Below are 20,988 nucleotides of genomic sequence, written 5' to 3'. Positions count from 1 at the left end.
GATGGGACTTACAGGCACATGCCACCATGCCTGGATAATTTTTAAATTTTTTTTAGAGATGAGGTCTCAGTGTTGCCCAGGCTGCTCTTGAACTCCTGGCCTCAAGCAATTCTCCTACCTCAGTCTTCTCCTAAAGTTCTGGGATTACAGGTGTGAGCCACTTTGTCTAGCCTTTAGCTCTATTTCTAATTAAAAATTTGAGTAATTTGTTGACAATAACCAAGAATTGGTTATTGCTATTAAATAAAATTTGCTTTATTTGACGATGATTAAAAAATCTGCCAGGCACGGTGGCTCACACCTGTAATCCTAGCACTGTATACAGGTGGAATTCAAGATCAGCTTTGGCAACATAGAGAAACCCTGTGTCTACAAAAAATTAAATTAAAAAAAATTAGGTATAGCTCAGTCTCAGCTACCTGGGAGGCTGAGGTGAGATGATCGCTTGAGCCCAAAGTTTCTTGAGCCCAGGAATTGTGATCACATCATCACACCACTGCACTCCAACCTGGGTGACAGAGTGAAACCCTGTCTTTAAAAAACAACAGTGTATGTGTGTGCATATATAAAGAAAAAACATAGTATAGTGATGTTGTAAATTAATATAACAATATAATTTACATAATTATAATTTATGATTATGTAATTTATAACTTAATATAAGTTATAAAATAACTTATATTTAACTTATAAATATTATGTAATTTATCACTTAATATACATTATATTATTTATATAACTAATACAACTTTTATTATAACATTAAAATTATTTGGGGCTGGGCCTGATGGCTTATGCCTGTAATCCCAGCACTTCAGGAGGCCAAGATGGGCAGATCACTTGAGCTCAGGAGTTCGAGAGCAGTCTGGGCAACATGGCAAAACCCTATCTCTACAAAAAATACAAAAATTAGCTAGGTGTGGTGTCATGTTCCCTGTAGTCCCAGCTGCTCAGGAAGCTGAGGTGGGAGGATGGCTTGAGCCTGGGAGGCAGAGGTTGCAGTGAGCCGAGATAGCACCAGAGTACTCCAGCCTGGGCAACAGAGTAAGACCTTGTCTCAAAAAAAAAAAAAAAAAAAGCAAAGTCAGATTTTTTCTGTATTTCTAATATGTGGTATTATTGTAAAGGAGCAATATAACGTCTATCTAAAAGAATGATAATAAACTGTGCTTTATATCTGTATCATTTAAGATAGTTTAGGCTGTACATAACCAAAAACTAAACAAAAACCTCAATCAACAGGACTCAAAGTAACAGTGACTTAAACAAGCTAGTAGTTTATTTCTTGCTTGTGTAAAAGAAGGTAGGCCATCCAGGGCTTGAATGACTGTTACATAAATGTCCCAGCCTCTCTCTACCTTGATATACTGGTATGAGGCATTTTTGTCTAATATGGGTGCTTGAGCTCATGTTCACTGATAAAGTCTTACCTAGACATTTGGCTGCCAGCACAGATGTAAATTTAACTAGGTAACTTATCTCAGCTCAGACATATAAATTATGTAGCAAAAGCGAGCTAGCTACTACAGTCCTGAGATAGACACCTCATGTATGCAGCAGCCAGGCACATGTATGCAGCTCAGCCACCTTCATCGAGCCCAGATATTACCTGCCAATAACATCATTCGCCTAGCTTGTTTAATGTGGGTCAGAAACAGTATAAGTACAAAGTCACTTGATGAAAAGACCTACCCCATTTCTCCTGCACTAAATCACATCTCTTAGAGCTTGGACTTCCTGTTGGATTACACTTTCTATTTTGTAATAAAATGTATCCACTTAGCGTTTAATCTTTGGTCTCTTGGTGTTTTTTCTCCTTAACATCAATCATCATATCTACTTTCAGCCAATAACAAGGTGGAAGAGCTGAAGAAGATTGCTCTTCTCTTTTAAGGACCTGCCCAGAAGTTGCACAACACTTTCACTTTAATCTCATTAACCAAAGTGTAGTCACATGATCATATGTAGTTTCAAGGGAGTCTGGGGGAAATAGTCCTTTGGACAATGGATCCAGCAAAAATATGGCATTCTTGTTAATAAAGAACAAGCAACAACTAGCCAACTTTGAAACAATACTCAGTGAAAATCTTAAGAAAAAATAGTGACTATATAATTTCAGGGCTCCAAAGATTTAAAAAATAAGCTACTGTTGTATGGTAATCAACTAATCATTCCGTCTTTTTTTCTTTTAGGACTTTCCGTGACATTTCTGAAGATCTGAAATCTTCAGTAGGTTGAGATGGTTTCCTCTGCAGTAATTTTTCTTGGAAGTTCAAACTTGACAGTGAGTTCAGCCCAGCTGTGGCCTTCTGCCCTTTCAGCTGTGCCTAGCAAGCAGAACCCAGGAAAGAAGCAGAAGCCTCCTGGCCTTACATATACAATGTCTGGATAAGAGAGAACTTGCTACGGGCTGCTTTGTATTTTAAAACACAACTTGAGAGTTCAGAATTGGTGGTTTGCTCACTTAACTCTTGCTAAGATGGCTTGAAAAGTTTCATTTTATACACTGGTTCCATGGCTTGAAATTTTTCCACTTTGGTTACCTGTATTATGTATTTATAAAGTTATTTTAAGAACTCTAAACTACCTGCTGTTAAAAGAATATATGGTGTAATTTTTTTCTTGGTTTAAGAAATCTATTGTTAAACTTTTCTAAGACAGCCACTTTTCAAGGAAGAGGGCTTTCACTTTTGAACGTGTAGTTGAATGAGGAAAAATGAGTCTTCTACCCTTCTCACACAACGTATGGTACCCTCTTTAAGAAAGAATAAATCATAAGTGTAAGGATGAGGTGGCTTATTTGATGTTCAGTTTTATGTTGTAACCCTAGGAGATACAAAGACTGAAGCTCTTCCTCCTCTTCCTTTTCTCTTCATGCTCTGTTACACTATTGCAAAATTCTAAAACGTGGCTGACTGCATCGAAGCGAAATACTTATTAAGCTGCCATGAAAGGTAACAGTATGATAAAATTTATGCTGTTATTAGGTTTTCTCCTTCCAGATGTTTTAAGTGAAAAATCTCAGGTGTAGCAATACTCTGATTTGTTAAATGTATCCCTGTTTCATTATTTGGAACTCTGCTAATAAGTTAGTTTTCAGCAGAATTTTATATTTATGTAGTATTTTCCCAACTCTTAGCACTGTGCCTTGCACATGACTCTGAATGAATGCTCGTTGAATTGAATTGCAACTTTAAAAAATCTCAAATATCACAATAACCAGCATAGTGCTTTACATTTTACAAAGCCCTTTTGCATATATTATTTCACAAATATGTCACATCAGCTTTCATATGACTTTATATTATTTAACATCAATTTTACACAGATGGGGAAGCTAAGGTTCAGAAAAGTGACCAACTCAAAGTTGTAAGTTTAGTAGGATTCGGCCTCAGATCTTTGACTCCATTGTCTGAGACTCTGTTGCACCAGTGTTTCTTCTAAATATTGTATGCAGTTTTCCCAGTGTTATGAAATAGCTGTTGCTATCCATTTGTTATGAATGAAGACTTGTCCTATAGTATATGACAGGGCTGGGAGTGGACTGTTGCTCTTAACTAAACCCTTGCTACTGTTTAAAACAATCATCAGGCCTATCCTCTTGTCCCAAGGGAATGTGGAGGAGAAAAGGGTTCTCGGCCAGGCTGTAGGTGGTGGCTCACGCCTGTAATCCCAGCACTTTGGAAGGCCAAGGCGGGTAAACCACTTGAGCCCAGAGGTTTAAGATTAGCTTAGGCAACATGGCGAAACCCCGTCTCTACAAAAAATTAGTCGAGCCTGGTGGTGTGCCTATAGTCCCAGCTACTCAGGAGGCTGAGGTAGGAGGATCACCTGAACCCAGGAGGTTGAGGCTGCAGTGAGCCAAGATGGCACCACTGTACCCCAGCCTGGGTGAGAGAGTGAGACTCTGTCCCAAAGGAAAAAAAGTGCAGGTGGTTCTTAAGTGTTGAAGATTTCCTTTTTGGAAAGTATTTAAAGGTAGAAATACTAATAATTTTTTCTAAAACATTTCTGTAAGAAGCCACTGATAATTATAATTAGCTTAAATTTATTCTTACACTACTTAAGACAAATTTCATTTAGAAAAGGCTACCATGAGGTCTTCTGACTATATGCAGTAGACTACATACAGATCTCATTTCTGTTATGAATCCTTTAGCAATTATAGTCAACTATTCCACTAAGTATTAGATTTGGTCACTTAGTAACTCATTCTCTTCTTTAGTCAATCATTCCTTCACTAAAACATTTCTTGAGAATTTGGTAAACACTAGGCTCCATGCCAGACACTGTACAAGGTGATGGAGATTGCTCATCAGAAGGCCTCTTGCTCTTAGCCAGATCGTATGTAATACTAAATTTAAATTTTTTGCATTAAAAGGCTAAAAAAGAAATGAAGTTTGTTTTTGTTATATAGATTATTTATAGCTGTAATTAGCACATATTCATGAGACAAATATATACAATGAGTTACTATGCATATACAAAGTGCTTTTAGCTATATAAAGTGATATTGCAAAAAACTAGAGTTAATGTTTTTGTTGCTAGGGGATAATTATTAGCATAAATATCAGGTTCTTAGAGGGCTTTAAGAGAATAAAGCTACCAAAATTAGCAGCAATGTTGTAATATTACCCCAAAATATCAGGAGCAGAGGTGCTCCAGAGTGCTTTACAGCCATGATCAGGAAACTTGAACTGCCCCATTGCTACAGCAACAGCGTAAGGACTAGGAAGGCCCACCAGCTGGGGAGGTCATCTTGGAACCCTCTGAACCAGAAAGAAGCATCTCAGCGTGATTCCTCAGATGCAGTGAGGAAAGTTTACAGAATTTTCACAGGGCAACAGAGATCAAGTGGTATGAAAAGGAAGGAGTTTTAAGCTCAAGTCTAACAGATAACCTGCCTTTAGACTCTCAGTCAGAATTTGGCCCACAAAGAGGAATTTTCTCCAGGAACAGATAGGACATTGATGAAGGAGAAGTCACTTCAGTAAAAACCGAGTACGGAAATCTCTCATAATATCTTGCATTTTGTAGATTTATTAAAGATTAGTTTCAAGTTCACGTTCACTATTCAGTTGTAAACTGAATGGACGGGAGGGCAGAAAATACAAGCTCTCCACACAGGTATGCTCCTTTCTTAGCTGAGAGAGAAGAAGGCATGGGATTTTCAGCATGAATTCCATGTCATGTGAGTGCTGTTTGGGTTCAAAAGTACTCTCAGTGTCTGTTCCTGAAAGTGATCTCTGTCAGACCACCTTACATGCCGGTCTTAGTTATTTTTAAAATTGTGAGGTTTCTTCACACCTTTGATAAGAAGTGGTTAGCTGGCAGAGTTTTCCCTTGAAATGGCTTGCAGATGAGATCTTCTGGCTCACCTTGATCTTAACATGAAACCATTGTGACCTATCTGGACTCCCTAGGACCTGTGGTTTCCATTTGGGTTACATTAGTGTCTAAGGAATGTGTCAGTACTGGGCAAGAAATACTCAGAAATTCAGGCCATGTGGGGTTAGATTAGAGCAAAGTAATTTAGGTGAGCTATCCAGAGCTTTCAACCTCAGGGTTTGTAGGAGAAAAAAAAAAAAAAAAACGCTTAGGACTTCTCATGTTCTAGCCCTGACCTTGCAGTGTCCTCTGAGGGGCCTCCTAAGACCCTTACAAGAATATTACAGTAGGGCTTTGTGCATTTTACAGTGGAACTAGCCTCTGGCAGCATACTTCAAATGCTAGTTCCAGCTAAAAACAAATAATTTTAATTTTTATTAGTTTCTTGTCTTTCAACTTTCTGCCATCAAAATATATTTATTTTATTACTTACTGATTATGGGGAACCTGCAAAAAAAAAAAAAATACCTGCTGTCTGCAGCCACTGATTGGTTATTTTTGATAGTTTAAGAGAAATATAAATCAAGTTGTTCTTTCCACTAGAGTTATAGAAATTCTGTGCTAGAATGGGCCTTCTAAAATGAGGTGGTCCTGTCATTTTCTAGAGAAAGACACAAATTCATAGGTTTGAGTGGCTTGTCTGACATAGCCATACAGCCAGTTGGTAACAGAATTCAGAGTAGAATAGAGTTCTTTTTTTCTGTCAGTCCATGTTCTACTTCTCTTTCCTTGTCCTCATGGTTGAGCAGATTTTGGCAAAATGTGTTCCTTATAGCAGTAGTTTGAAGAGATGTTAATAGATGTAAGAGAAAAAAAAGTATGTGTGTGGGTGATTCCATGGTCAATTAAAATGAAGGAATGCTGAGTTTGTTTCCTTTCTGTAAAGTTTTGAACATGCTATTACACATTGTGAATTTATAAGAGGGGACAGAAACTGTGTTTGACCTTAGACTGCACTTCCCTTCTCCATTCCTCAGAGCATCTCAAAGGACTTTGGGAAACATGGCCCTCGATCAGGTTTACAGCTCTTTGGGAAGACATCCCTATGGAAATACTGAATGGCAGACCTGTTACAGTGGTACCATGCAGTCTGTAATAAATCTTGAAGTTTAGTGAGTTACTAGAAAGCAAGCATATTTGCTGTTCAGAGCTATACTTAAGGTATAGAGATTCTTTTCCACCTGTGGTGTGTAAAATCAGTATTTGTGTTTAATTTTGCAGGTTTTTCAAGGATCAACTAATGTGCAAATACAGTGGTGATATATTGATATTACATTTTAATGCTTTTGTATGGCACTTTATAGTTTTCAGACACCTTTTGTAACAGCCCTGTGAGATAGACAATATTATCCTTGTTGTACAGATGAGGGAACTCTGGAGGCTCTGAAAAGTTGTTGGTGATACTCCCCTAAGTTTATGTCACAAAATGATGGAGCCAGAATTCAGTTGCAGAACTTCTGACTCCAAGTCCAGAGTGCTTTGCTAGACACCTGGTTCCTTACTAGCTTTCTGCCAGCTTTATATTTTACAGTGAAAAGTATGGAAGCAAATCCTGATCATTTTGGCTTGTTTTCAAATACGACTTCTTTTTTATTGCAGTGACCCAGCAGATGTAAGTCTCATTGTAGCCATCCCAAAAACCCTTCTTTGCCCTTTGCAGTGCCACTTATTTAGGTGACTGAAATGTATTTCAAATACCATTTGATTTTGAACTAAGACTGGATATAGAGTTGTAATTGCTTACATAACTTTTTGAAAATGTGTCATCTCTGGGTTCTCAGGCAAAGGAAGACAACTTGAAAGTAAAGAATATTCAAATATAACAGTAAATATTCTCTATTCTCACACAAATGCTGTTTCTTAGCTTTAACTTGCTTTGACAACCTACTGATGTAACTTCTTTGTAAATGTGAAAAATTATATTTTGAAATAAAATTACTAGTGTTGAATGAATCAGGTGGTAAACAATCTCCTCTTTGTTGAAAAACTCGATCTTTTGTGAAGCCAAACTTTCATGAATCCATCTGTCTCTTAGGCCTTCTATCTTGCCATTTTCTCCAGCACCATTGCATACACTGAATTCTTATGAAATACTGTCAACTTTGTGTGTGTCTGGGGAGTAGACACTGGGCGCCTTAAAGAGATCAAGAGCCCTCCGTGCACAGGGGAAGGTGGCCTTGTGGTAGGTAAGGAAGTGGTGAGATGGTTGGCTGAGAAGTAAGAACTGGAAGAAAAAATTGGATTAAGGACCTGTGCTTTTTGAAGAAAAGCTTGACTGTCTTCAATGCCAAAAACAGCTGCACAGCACTGGTAAATGGATGAAGTTGAAGCGACAGGTGGAAGCACCACGAAGCACTTTTTAATGATGCTTGGGAAAGAGCTCTTTGATGCCTCAGTTGATCATATCCAGCTCATCAATATGGTGTTATGGGAGGAGAAATGATCCAGGCCAAGGTGTCCGAGTGGACTGTGCAGCCTCAGATTCTTTTTTACTCTGATAGGTTCTCACTGGTAGATATGATAATTCACAAAACATTTCTTCATGCTTCTCAGTCTTGCTTAAGCCTGGAACTCCTTCACAGTGTGCATACTGCTGACAACCTCCTTTTGGCCTTGCTCCTGGAGACCTTAGGGTAGGAGTTTTCAGCTCCCTGCCCCCATCGTGGGGCTCTGCGAGCTCAGGGTTGTGCTTACAGAACTGATTCTTACCCTTCCCCTTAAGTGAGTTGTCAGAAATACACGCTATTGGAAGCTGTGCTGGGTTGAAACTAGTAGAACAAAACCAGAATCAAGTCTGTCGGGAGGGGCCCTTCCCGTGGGACCGGAATTCCAGTGGTAATGTGTTTCTGGGGCTTCTCTGGAAGGTTTTCATGCAATGAACAGTTATGAAGAAACTGCTCTGGGCCTGGCACTAGGAAAAAAACTTTGAAAAGTAGTTTTCAGAAGTAGTGTTGAACAGACGAAGCTTTTTCATGTTTTATTTAAATTTCTTTTGAACAATAAGTCTAAACAGTAATCTGAAAGATACACTGCCTGCTGAATACCCAGATACTCCATAAATATTGCATGATCAAATGTTCCCCCTTCAATCCAGCTCATAGTGTTTGTGAGAAATACACGGTGAAAGAATGAGGAGGTGGAGTGGAAATGGGACTTTTCAGAGAAGCCCCAGAAACACATTACCACTGGAATTCCGGTCCCATGGGAAAGGCCCCTCCCGACAGACTTGATTCTGGTTTTGTTCTACTAGTTTCAACCCCAGCACAGCTTCCAGAAGTCTTTGCGGGAATTCAGAGCTGATTTAGGGTGAGCCACCTGTCGAGAGGACGAGAAGCTTTGCTGGGGACGGTTGTCTGTCCCAGTAAGAGGAGGCCATGTGGCCGTGGGAGACAGGTTGTTTTGTTTCTCCTAGCCAGCCTGGGGAGATGGTGGCTGGAATCCCTGGAAGAGGGGCCTGAGAAGATATAGGGGCGGGGCGGGGCGGGGACGGGACCAGGCTTAGGGGGCGGGGCTGCACAGAACCCACCCAAGACTGGAGCGTGGGGGCGGGGCTGAGGCCGAGAGTGGGCGGGGCCACCCGGGATACGGGCGGCGGGGGCACACGGCTGGGGGCGGAGTCCTGAGGGGGCGGGCCTCTGGCGGCGAGGGGCGGGCGGCGCGGGTGTCCTGTCGCCGCCGCCGCTAGCGGGTGGGCTGACTGGCGGCGGGCTCGCAGTGGCGCGGAGTCCGGGCTGAGGGACAGACCGAGGGCCATGGCCGCCTCTCCCGGACCCGCCGGCGTTGCCGGCGCGGGAGCTGTCTACGGCTCCGGCCCTTCGGGCTTCGCCCTGGACTCGGGACTGGAGATCAAAACTCGCTCGGTGGAGCAGACGCTGCTCCCGCTGGTTTCTCAGGTAAAGTGGCGCCCGGGGCGGCCCCTCGTCTCCCTCCCGCCGCGGCCCGCGATGGCGGCCGCCGCTCGCACGACCGGACGGGAGGCAGCGGCTGCCCCACTTTCCGCGCCGGCACTGCGGCGTTGTCCGACCGACTGTGTGGGGCTCCTGGACGGGCCCCGGCCCCGGCGGCAAGAGACTGGAACAATCCGAAATCCGGCGGCGGGGCTGAGTGGACCCGGCAGCAAGGGAGGCTGCGGGACGAGGGGCCGGGCCGGGCCTGTGCCCGGGGCTGCGGCTTCTGGGGCCCCTGGCCGGGCGAGTCCCCCTCCGCGGGGCGAGCGGCCGAACCCAGCACCCGAGGCAGGGAGGACCTGCGCGCCCCGTCCCCCGTCCCCCGCTGGCACTTAGGGTCCTCCTCGTTTCCGCAGCTTAACCAACTTCACCACCGGTTCGCGTCCCGGTCCCGGTCCCGGCCCCTCCGCCTGGTGCATTCCTCCCGGCCTCCCCGCCCAGCATGCGCTCCCCGGGCCTTTGTCCCTCCCCGCCGTGGATCAGCTCGCCGGGCTCCCATTCGTCCCGGCCACCCTGCCCCTTCCCCTGAACCTGCTGCTGCTCACTTCTGCCTGCGTCTGTCCGGCCTCGTGGAAGAGTGACGTGAGACTGTCCGGCAGTTAATCCAGATGCACACCGTTTTGCCAAGTCCCGTTTGGGATGTGTGCGTTATTGCATTTGCTAATCAGCTAACTGGCGCCCTGAGTTTTAGGAAAGTTTTTGTTCTTCTGAGCTGGGTTATATGCAGCTCCAGGGCTAGAATTCCTCACTTAGGTCTGTGGTAAGATGCCAAGCACTGTGGGGAGTGAATTCTGTGCCTCCGGGAGCGCATTGGCGATGTGTGACTCACACGTAGGTTGTAACCACTTAGTGACTCATACTAGAATTACCAAGACTTTAGAGGTAGAAGAAATCTGAAAGATTATCTGACTTTAAAAATTCTTATAGCATCCTTGACACCTGGCTACCAGTACCCTGCTTAAACATGTTCAGTGAAGGGGAGCCTGTAGCTGTTGCATAGAATTCTAAATGCTATTATCTCTTCTCCACCCCAGCCCTGCAAATATTTGAAAACAGCAGTCACACATGTCTCTGGATTCCTGTTATGCTAGTTAAATAAACGTCTCTATTTTCTTCACCTTCGCATGGCTAACAGAGCAGTGATGAATATACCTGACACTCTCCCTCCCTTTTCCCCTATGTGTCTGATAGAGGCTCTGACCAGTAGTAAGGGGCGCTGGGATCCCTCAGTCATGTCGGACCCATCCCTCTTCCCGTCTCCACTAGCTCAAACACAACCAAAACGAGAAATACTGGAACAGTTTTAAGAGGCAGAGAGATAAGAGAGTGGTGGAGTTGAAGTTGATAGTATTTTATCCATTTTTTAAATAGCACCTATGTAATGCATACTATGTGGTAGGCCATGTTCTAAGCACTTTGTAAATATTAACTTATTTAATTTTCATAACAATTATGTGAGGTAAGGTATATATTCTTATGGTATGGGTGAAGAAACTGAGGAATAGTGAGGTTAAATAACTTGTCATTAGGGCTTTCAAGTGTAAGTGCCAAACTGGGTTTTGAATCCAGGTACCCTGGCTCCAGATGGTACTCTTTGCTACACCGTATGCTGCATCTTCTCTAGAGATTAGAAGCAGCAATGAGGTCCAGAGAAAAAGATAGAACACAATGAAAAACAAGCTAGAAGGTTGTAATCTGGAGAAATGGCAACTTTTCACAGTATCACTGCTAAAAATGTATCAGTCTTACAGCTCTGCGTTGTGTAATTCTGGGGTAAAAGAAGCCAGGGAAGAGTAGGAGAGCAGAGGAAGAAAAGTATAAATCACTGCTGAGAGTTAGAAGCCAATGCCGAAGGGGAAGAATGCCTGCTCCCCCCCCCCCCCCCCCACCCACCTTTTTTTTTTTTCCTTCCTGTTAAAGTCTTGTTCAGGGTCACAGCCGAGGTTTTGCATCCACCTCACACATTGCGTATCTACAGCTATGTCTCCACCACAACTCCATAACTGGTATTCTTCATAATTGACTGTCCTTAACAAGAAAAGTTAAAACCAAGTATATTAAGCATGGCCAGAATACTCGATTAACAAAGCAGGGAAGTACAATTTAGAATGATTTTAAAGTTTTGGTGTTAGGAGATTAAAACAGCAGCTCTTTAGAAAACTTATATGTCCAAAAGTCTCATTTTCTGAGAATGCTGTATTATTACCCACCTCATGTTTCCCCATCTCATCCACAAGGATATTTTAAGCATTTTAAGCAAGGGTTTATTGTGTGCTTATTTGTTGCTGTTTTTTGAGGGGCTTATATTCTAGTTAGTAGGTAGGTCATGAATAGAATAGCACATGCAAAGCATCAAATGACTATCATCAATAGTACATACTCTAAAAGCTCAGAGAAGGCATGGGATGAGTCAGCTGTGATGTCATGGAGGAGCAGGGTTTTGAGATAAACAAGTAGGACTGGCACTATACAGTTTAAAGTAGATAGTTTCTGTTCCGGTAACATCTAGCTTCTTTTGACTCTCCAAGTGAAAAGTCCTGGGTTACTGACCTTATTCTAAGAATGCAAGATTATATCAGTATTAGAAAAATGTGTACAGTTTTTTTCATTCACAGATTAGAAAAGATACATTTTCATAGCAATGACGCAGAAAAAGCATTCAACTAAATTCAGCTTCTAATAATGATAAGAAGCACCTAGGGAACTAGTATTAGGAAAAAAAATCCTTAATCGGATAGAGTATCTACAGAAAACTTTTAGTTAACATCATAGCAACAGTCAAATTTAAAATAAACATTTCCTTTAAAGCCAGAAACAAGAGTGGATGCCTGCTATCATAGCTACTATTCAACTGCACTGGAAATCCTAGCCAGTGTAATAAGACAAGGAGAGGAAATAAAATGAGTAAATATGGGAAAGGAAAAACCAAAAGTCTCAATGTGATATAATAACCTATGTAGAAAGCTGAAAAGAGTCTACAAGTAAATTATAAAAATTAGGAGTGTTTGGCAAGTTAACTGAGTATAGGATACACGGATAACAAACAAGGCACAGGCTCAGTGGCTGGTGTCTATAATCCCAGCTACTCTAATCTCAGCTATTCAGGAGGCTAAAAGATGGGAGGGTGGCTTGAGCCCAGCAGCTCAGGCCTGCAGTTAGCTGTGATCACGGCACTGTGCTCCAGCCTGGCCGACAAAGAGCCTGTCTTTAAAAAATAAAAAGAATAAAAAATAACAAATAGAAAAAGTAATTATTTAAAAATCCAGTTATAATGACAGTAACAGCAAAATATGAGTTTCCTAAGAATATAATGCTTTTGCCATATGTATATAGAGATAGAAATCTTTCTGTATATATACATAGCAAAAGTGGTCAGGCCTGGCACGGTGGCTCATGCTTGTAATCCCAGCACTTTGGGAGGCCGAGGCGGGTGGATCATGAGGTCAAGAGATCGAGGCCATCCTGGTCAACATGGTGAAACCCCGTCTCTACTAAAAATACAAAAATTAGCTGGGCATGGTGGCGCACGCCTGTAGTCCCAGCTACTCGGGAGGCTGAGGCAGGAGAATTGCTTGAACCCAGGAGGCGGAGGTTGCGGTGAGCCGAGATCGCGCCATTGCACTCCAGTCTGGGTAACAAGAGCGAAACTCCGTCTCAAAAAAAAAAAAAAAAAAAAAAAAAGTGGTTAAACTTCATGGAGAAAATTGAAAAATTTTATCAAAAGCCAATGTAGATTTAAATAAATGGAAAAAAGCACTGTGTTCAAGCCTAGGTTGACAATATTATGAACATATCAGTTATCCCCATTGATCAATTTAATGCAATTTTCATGAAAATTTCAGCAAGATTTTCCAGTAGCACTTGATAAAAGTAATTCTGAGGTTTATATGAAAGCATAAAGGGCCAAGATTAGGCAAAAAAGAAACGAGGTGAATGTACTTGCTTTGCCAGGTTTCAAGACTTATTATAAAACTATAGTAATTAAGACAATGTGGGTATAAGAACAGGGTTGAAAAACATAGACCTGTGAAACAGAATAAAAAACCCTAGAATAGATCCACACATATATGGAAACTCGGTAAATGAGAATTGGCATTGCTGGTAAGTGGGAAAAGGAAGAACTTAAAAAAATTAAGCTAGGACAATTGGATATCTAAATAGAGATATATGAAATTACATCTCTGTCTCATACCAGTAAAAAAGTCAATTTCAGATGGATTAAGGACAGTATGACAGTAAAAGCTCACAACACTTTTAGGAAAAAAAAAATAGGGCAATATCTTCATTACCTTATGCTGGGAAAGGATTTCTTAGTATACCAAAAGGACAAACCTTAAGGAAAAAGTGGATAAATTTGACTTTATTAAAATGAAGAACCTAGGCCAGGTGCAGTGGCTCACGCCTGTAATCCCAGCACTTTGGGAGGCTGAGGTGGGCTGATAGCTTGAGTCCAAGAGTTTGAGACCAGCCTGGGCAACATGGTGAAACCCCATCTCTACAAAAAATACAAAAAATTAGCCAGGTGTGATGGCGTGCACCTGTGGTCCCAGTTACTCAGGAGGCTGAGGTGGGCAGATTGCTTGAGCTGGGGAGGTTAAGTCTGCCACAAGCTGTGATCACAACACTGCACTCACCCTGGTTGAGTGAGAGAGTGAGATCCTGTCTCGAAAAAAAAATAAAAATAAAAATAAAACCTCTCTTCATCAAAATGAAAAGATAAGTCGTGGGAGAATACGATTCCAACACAAATAATCAACAAATGATTTGTAGCACCTAGAATAAATTAGACTCCAATGAATAAAAATTAAAAAGATTATTTATTAAAAATTGGTTTTAAAAAATCTCACAGAAGAGGAAACAGACAGCTAAAAGATATATGAAAAGATACTCAACTTCATGAGAAATCAATGAACTACAAGCTAAAAAATCCACAGTGAGAATAAATGTTGGTGAGGAATGTGGAGATGGTAGGAGTAGCAGTGTAAACCATTTTGAAAACAATTTGGTACAATCTATTATATTGAAGGTAAGTATTACCTGTGGTCCAGTAATTCCACTCCTAAGTCAGTTTCCCTAGAAAAACCCCTACAGTCTTATTAGAAAAATGGATTGGAATGTGGATAGCATTTTTACTTCTGGTGGTCCCAAACTGGAAACTTTCCAAATGCCTTTCACAGTGGGAAGTTTACATAAATTGCGCTATGTTCATATAGTGAGATACTCTATGTCACTGAAATGAATAACCCACGGTATAATTATCAATAGGAATGAATCTCAAAAGCATAATGTTGAGTGAAAAAAAGGTTCAAAACCAGGTAAAACTAAACCAAATATCATTTAGGGTATACTATATGTGCAATAGTTATAATAAGGGAGTGATGAACACAAAATTGGGACAATGGTTTCTTTTGGGACAAGGGAGTGAAATAGACAAGGAGTAGCCACAGAGTACATGAGCTGTCAGAGATACTGACATTGTTCTCTTAAGCTTGGTGGTGGTTGCACAGGTCTTCTTTCATTTCTTTAAACTGCGCACATATATGTTACATACACTCATGTTTTATATTTTATAATTCAGACAATTTCTTGAAAAGCCCTGGGCTAAGAACCAAGCATATTTTATGCAGAGCAACTCCACACCTCCTTTAATAATCACTTTATTTTTCCTGTCAGAATTTCTACTCCTGGTCATATAATGCTTTTATCCAAGGAAGGGAAGAAGGATATCTGCCACAGAGCTCCACCCTGGTGAGGAATGTTATTTTACTGCCCACCAGTCCTTTCCTGTCTATGATGGATTTCCTTTATTCACTATTTGTGCAGACCCCTTAAATTCCTAAGGTAGTTCACTTCATTTTCCCATTACTCTGCATTGTCCTGGAAGCTTTTTAGGATTCTTGCTGCAGTAAGTTGTAGTTGAAGAGAGTAGATAAGGCGTCCTCTCTGCTCTTTGCTGATTTGTCTATGTAAATATATACGATGTTTTTTTGTTTTTTTTTTTTTTGGATGGAGTCTTGCTCTGTCAACTCAGCATGGAGTGCAACAGTGGCATCTTGTCTCACTGCAACCTCTGCCTCCCTGGCTCAAGCGATTCTTGTGCCTCTGCCTCCCAAGTAGCTGGGATTACAGGCACCCTGCATCATGCCCAGCTAATTTTTTTTTTTCTTTTTTCTTTTTGTAGAGATAGGGTTTCACCATGTTGGCCAGGCTGGTCTTGAACTCCTGACCTCAGGTGATCTGCCTGCCTCTGCCTCCCAAAGTGCTGGGATTACAGGCATGAGTCACCATGCCTGACCTATATGCATGTTTTTAATTTCAAAGATAAAACAAAATTCAAATGATAGTTTGTAAAGTAAGTGGAAGTACCCTCTTTCTACCTTCCTGAAAGCCTAGTCCCATGACTGATGTGTTTACTTCCATATTGTTTTCTATAATTAGTTAGATGATTTTTAAATTCTTATAATTCTCAGAACTATATTTAACTGATGAGTTAAGCACAGAGATGAACTTTTGTGTCCCAAACTGGCTCTTAGATTATTCTTTAGGTTCCAGGGAATTATACTTTGTCCTTTTTTCTGGGCTGCTACAACTATTTTTCCTTCCTAGACTTCTTCAATTGGTTTCTTGCTGCCCCACAAAATAAGTAAATAAACTAAGAAAGTCCATTTCAATCCATGGTTTACTGTCAGTTTTTTTTTAGAAAATAACAATATCACAAACATGAGGGAAAAACTGAGATTCTAGAAATCTAACCATTATAATAATGTCTAACAATTATGTAGTGCTTACTATATACCAGACACTATTCTAAGTACTTTACTAATTTATTTGTTCCCCACAATAACCTTATGTGATGGGTACAATTATTGTTATTATTATTATTATTACGTATATATATATTTTTGTCTATAATTCTACCATGTAGCTGCTATTATTATTACTTACATTTTTTTGAGACGGAGTCTCACTCTGTTGCCCAGGCTGGAGTGCAGTGGTATGATTTTGGCTCACTGCAACCTCTGCCTCCTGGGTTCAAGCAATTCTCCCTGCCTTAGCCTCCTGAGTAACTGGGTCTTACAGACACCCACCACCACACACAGCTAATTTTTGTAGATTTTAGTAGAGATGGGGTTTTGCCATGTTGGCCAGGCTGGTATTGAACTCCTGACTTCAGGTGATCCTCCCACCTCGGCCTCCCAAAGTGCTCAAATTACAGGTGTGAGCCACTGTGCTCAGCCAATAGGTACAATTATGATTTCCATTTTCACAGGTGAGAACACAGAGTCACAGAAAGGTTAGATAACTTGCCACATGGTCACATGGCAGAGCTAGAATTCAAACCCAGGCAGAATGATCTGTGTGCTCTTAACTGCTGGGATATGCTTTGGCATTTTGCACTTCTTGACACCCTTTGTTAGAAGCTATCAAGTAAACCCTAGTTCTTATTCTTTTGTTCCGCAGCAGAGTTCTTCAATACACCAGATCTTCTTTCTTCCCCAAGGAATGCCTTTTCTGCCCTCTTCTCTGTTTCATTTAGGCATTCTCTAGACTCTGGCATCAGGGCAACTCCAAGTTATTACTTTCAATATGCCTCCTATTTTTGCAGAACAATAGCTAAGATTGTATTTGGCATATTGTAATTTACAAAGCACTCTTGCTAGTTGTCTTTCCCTTGATCCTTAACATAATCCTGGAAGATAAGAGAGACAGTGTAGTGACTAAGAGTGTAGTTAGCTCCCCTGGCTTTGTGACCTTGGGCAAATACTTAACCTCTTCAAATTTCAGATTTTTTTATCTGTAAAATTAGGGTAATAAAATAATTTTTTTATCTGTAAATTAGGTAATAGTATGTAACTATTAGATGCTAGAGAAGCAAGCATGTTACATGTAAAACACGTAGGCTAGTGCCTGGTACTATCGTGCTTAATAAATCTTAGCTAGTCTTATTTTTGACATGATAAGGAAATTGAAGTTTAATCTCAATTTTGTAAAACTGTGTATTTAAGTACGTATTCTCATAGGATAGTAGGATTATGGGTAATTTTTATTTCTTGAGGCTTTCCTATAGTTCCCATTTCTTTTTATAAACAATAAACATAACTCAGGAACCTACCTTTAAAATGTTTGAAACTGATTTTAGAACAAAAGTAGACCTTAAATAAGGAATGTTTACATATTAACTTAGTTCCTCTAAATAAGATTTTAAAGGCATACTATATTTGGATTGAACATTTCCCAGACTACTTTCCAGTAAAAGGAAGGCAGCCACACCTAATTATACACTGGGGAGGGTGCTTCTAATGAAAGCAAAATGTGTCTTTTGGAACTGAACAATAGTTGATATTTTAGCCTAATTGCAGGATCTTTTCTTTGTAACTGAAATTTCAAAACTTTATGTAAATGAAATATTTAATAAACAGAACCACCTTAATCTGTTCAGGTTGCTATAAAAAATCCAATAGACTGGGTGCCTTAAACAGAAATTTGTGCCTCACAGTTATGTAGGCTGGTAGTCTAGGATCAAGATGCAGGCAGATTTGTATCTGGTGAGGGCCCACGTTCTGGTTCATGGACAGCGTCTTCTCACTGTTCTCTCAGGGTGGAAATGAGTGAGAGAGCTTTCTGAGGCCTCTTTTAAAAGGCATTAATCCCATTCACGAGAGTTTCTCCCCATGACCTAATCATCTCCCAAAGGCCCCACCTCTTAATACAATCATACTAGAGCTTAGGATTTTAACATAAGGATTTGTGGAGTGGGAAGGGGAATGGGGCACAAACATTCATTCAATCAACAGCAAGAACTTAAACTCCTTTTCACTGCAGAGTCTCTTTCAAGATGGTAGCTTGGAATAGTCAATGGTGGGCCAGTTCTCTTTCTTCCATGTGATATTAACAATTCCCTAGGGTCTGTCAGGTGTGGAAAAGGACTAAGCTGGTGCCAATAGGATTTGTATTTTTTCCCTGCTTCCCAGCAGCATGACCCACAGTCATTCGCAAAGTTAAAATTATGACTTTTTCATATGATTATGTAATGGGCTTTTAGGTAACATTTCAATTAAAAAAAATTGGAAAGATTTAAAACCGGCAGTAAAAGAAAGAATATTAGGTGGGATTTGTTGTCAGTTTAAACCTAGGTTCAAATTCTACACTAGGCAACTTATTAGTTATATGAGCCAAATATGCAATTTCACTCAGCCTCAGTTTTTAATCTTTAATAATACCTGAGGATTAAATAAGAGAGCTAATTACAATATGTCTTTGAATGCTTACAATAAACTCTGTTTATGGTACTATGTTAAACCCAATACTTTCATTATTTTATTAAGTCTTCTTATTTTTATTTATTTTTTTTGAGACCGAGTCTCGCTCTGTCACCCAGGCTGGAGTGCAATGGCACAATCTCAGCTCACTGCAACCTCTGCCCTCCAGGTTCAAGGAATTCACCTGTTTCAGCCTCCTGAATAGCTGGGATTATAGGTGCATAACACTACACCTGGCCAATTTTTACATTTTTTGTACAGACGCAGTTTCATCATGTTGGCCAAGCTGGTCTCGAACTCCTGACCTTGTGATCCACCTACCTTGGCCTCCCAAAATGCTGGGATTATAGGCATGAGCTACTGCACCCAGCCAGCTCTTCTTATTACCATTATAAGGCAGAGAAGGCAATATGGCTAAGTGGCTAAGAGGCTAGGCTCTGCAGTCAGAATATCTGGATTTAAGTCCTAACTCTCTCACTCTTCTTGATATCCAACTTCCTTATTTGTAAAATGAGGATGATTATTACCCCCATTTTCCAATTTGGGGAAATGAGGATGATTAATATTAACCTATTTCATTAGGTTGTTGTTTGACTTTATGGGGTAGTGTTTAGGGTAGTGTTTAGACCATGCTTTTTCATGATGGTCTCTAGAATTGAAATGTCTGACTCTGAATCCTAACTCCACCACTTATTTGCTGTGTGACCTTAAATAAGCACCTTTTAGCATCAGTTTCCTCAGGCTTATCATGTGAGCCTTTCCACTGGGCTAGTCAAGTGTCTTCATGACATGGGAATTGTCTTTCCCTAGGGTGAGCAGAGAGAAGGAAGGATGGAAACCATAGTGACTTTATGACTTGCCCTCAAAAGAAGCATACTGTCACTTCCGTTATATTCAACTACTTAGAAATAAGTAGCTAAGTTCAGCCTGTACTCAAGGAGAGGGGAATGAGACTTCACCTTTTTAAGGGAGGAATAGCAAAATAATTTGTGGACATATTTTAGAACTACCTACACTCCAACCTCTGCCCACCAATTGTTTCCCTTCTTCCCACCTGCAAGTAACCTCTCCCCATCCATATCCTCCCCAAAGTCACAATAGCAGCTGGAAATCCAGGATGTTGGCATCTATTATAAATATGATCCAGGAGAGATTTCTTATATGTAGTAGTTCCTTAAGTGTAACTTCTTTCAGCTTTAGGATGACCACTGTAGACTCTTCTGTTCAAAAACATGAGAAAATAGAAAGTATAGAATAACTGCTATACACTGCTGTTCAAAAATGGAAAAAAATAGGAGCCACTGGTTTATGGTATTCTGCACTTCTCCTGGGTAAATGTTGCCAGCTCCTCAAGACTCAAGTCCTGGGAATAGTTCTTCATGGCTTTTGGTTCTGCCTTCTGAGTCATCCTTTTTCATGAATTATAGCTCATGTTTGCAGCTGCATAGATTTCTCAGCCGGTTCCCTGCCTTTGGAAGTTTGGAGTGGGGGCTGGTATGAAAACTTCTTTTCATAAAAAGATGTATTCACTTTTAGTCCAAGCCAATAGTGTTTCTGCCAGCACGATTATCTTAAAAATCTTGTTGCCTCCTGTGAGTCATATCGAATTCACTCTACTAGACAAAAGTCATACCCGTAAGTCTCTTTGAGATACGCTCTTTTTTAACTTGGGCTTCTGCTGGGACTGCTGAGGAAGAATACCTTTGAGCTACTTAGGAGATCTGTTGTTTAACTGAATGGTTGTCTGAAAAAACACCTTGAACCTTTCTGAGATCTAAGATTTTATAGTCACACCCTTAGCTTCATTTTTAGATGGTACTTTCTTGACACTGCTCTGGATTTTATATTTGCCTAGAAGCCATTGTTAATTTTAGTATGGTGTGCCATCTGGAGCAGGAGTTTTTGAAACCAACAAGTTTTGGCTTGTTTTTTTGTTGTTGTTTTGGCTTATTTTTGTTTATCCGTGTTTCCTTTAATTTCTATCTTCTCTTACATTTTACTGTAAGCAACAAAAAGAAAGCAGGTAGCCCCTTTAGAACCTGCCTTGACATCTCCTTAGTTAGATCTCCCAGTTCATTCGGTATATTTTCTCCTTTCCATGTTAATGAGGGTGACTTTCTGTCACTATATAACAAGGAATCCATTTTCTCCAGTTTCCAGTAAGATTTTTCTCACTTTTCCTTAAGCTTTTACCTATAGCTTCTGCCGTGGCCTGAATGTTGGCGTTCTCCAAAAATTTGTATGTTGGAACTTAACCGTCATGATGGTATTGAGAGTTGGGGCCTTTGGGAGGTGATTATGTCACAAGGGAGCCTTCATGCATGGGATTAGTGCTCTTACAAAAGAGGCTTCAGGGAGCCATGTGAGGACATAGAAGGCACCACGTGTGAGGA

At 40.6% G+C, this 20,988-nt stretch overlaps 2 protein-coding genes across 9 annotated transcripts in view; both read left to right on the top strand.

Annotated features, from left to right (window-relative positions):
• TMEM245 (transmembrane protein 245) overlaps positions 1 to 7,341 on the top strand; it is a 105,007-nt gene extending 97,666 nt beyond the window's left edge. For all 6 annotated transcript variants that reach the window (XM_032240297.1, XM_032240296.1, XM_032240295.1 and 3 more), the window contains one exon: positions 2,193 to 7,341. In XM_032240297.1, coding sequence (XP_032096188.1) covers positions 2,193 to 2,238 — 46 coding nt within the window. In that variant the 3' untranslated portion in view covers positions 2,239 to 7,341. The remainder of the gene's footprint in view (positions 1 to 2,192) is intronic.
• Positions 7,342 to 8,991: 1,650 nt separating this feature from the next.
• Positions 8,992 to 20,988, top strand: part of CTNNAL1 (catenin alpha like 1) — a 56,583-nt gene continuing 44,586 nt past the window's right edge. For all 3 annotated transcript variants that reach the window (XR_004257499.1, XM_032240299.1, XM_032240300.1), the window contains exon 1: positions 8,992 to 9,281. Coding sequence is in view for 2 of the 3 variants with exons in the window: in XM_032240299.1 (XP_032096190.1) it covers positions 9,141 to 9,281 (141 nt within the window). In the remaining variant the exon portion in view is untranslated. The remainder of the gene's footprint in view (positions 9,282 to 20,988) is intronic.

The sequence above is a fragment of the Sapajus apella genome, unplaced genomic scaffold, assembly GCF_009761245.1.
Source record: "Sapajus apella isolate SASKATOON/1434 unplaced genomic scaffold, GSC_monkey_1.0 scaffold46, whole genome shotgun sequence".
Lineage (NCBI taxonomy): Eukaryota > Metazoa > Chordata > Mammalia > Primates > Cebidae > Sapajus > Sapajus apella.
This window is presented reverse-complemented; position numbering and strand designations above follow the sequence as displayed.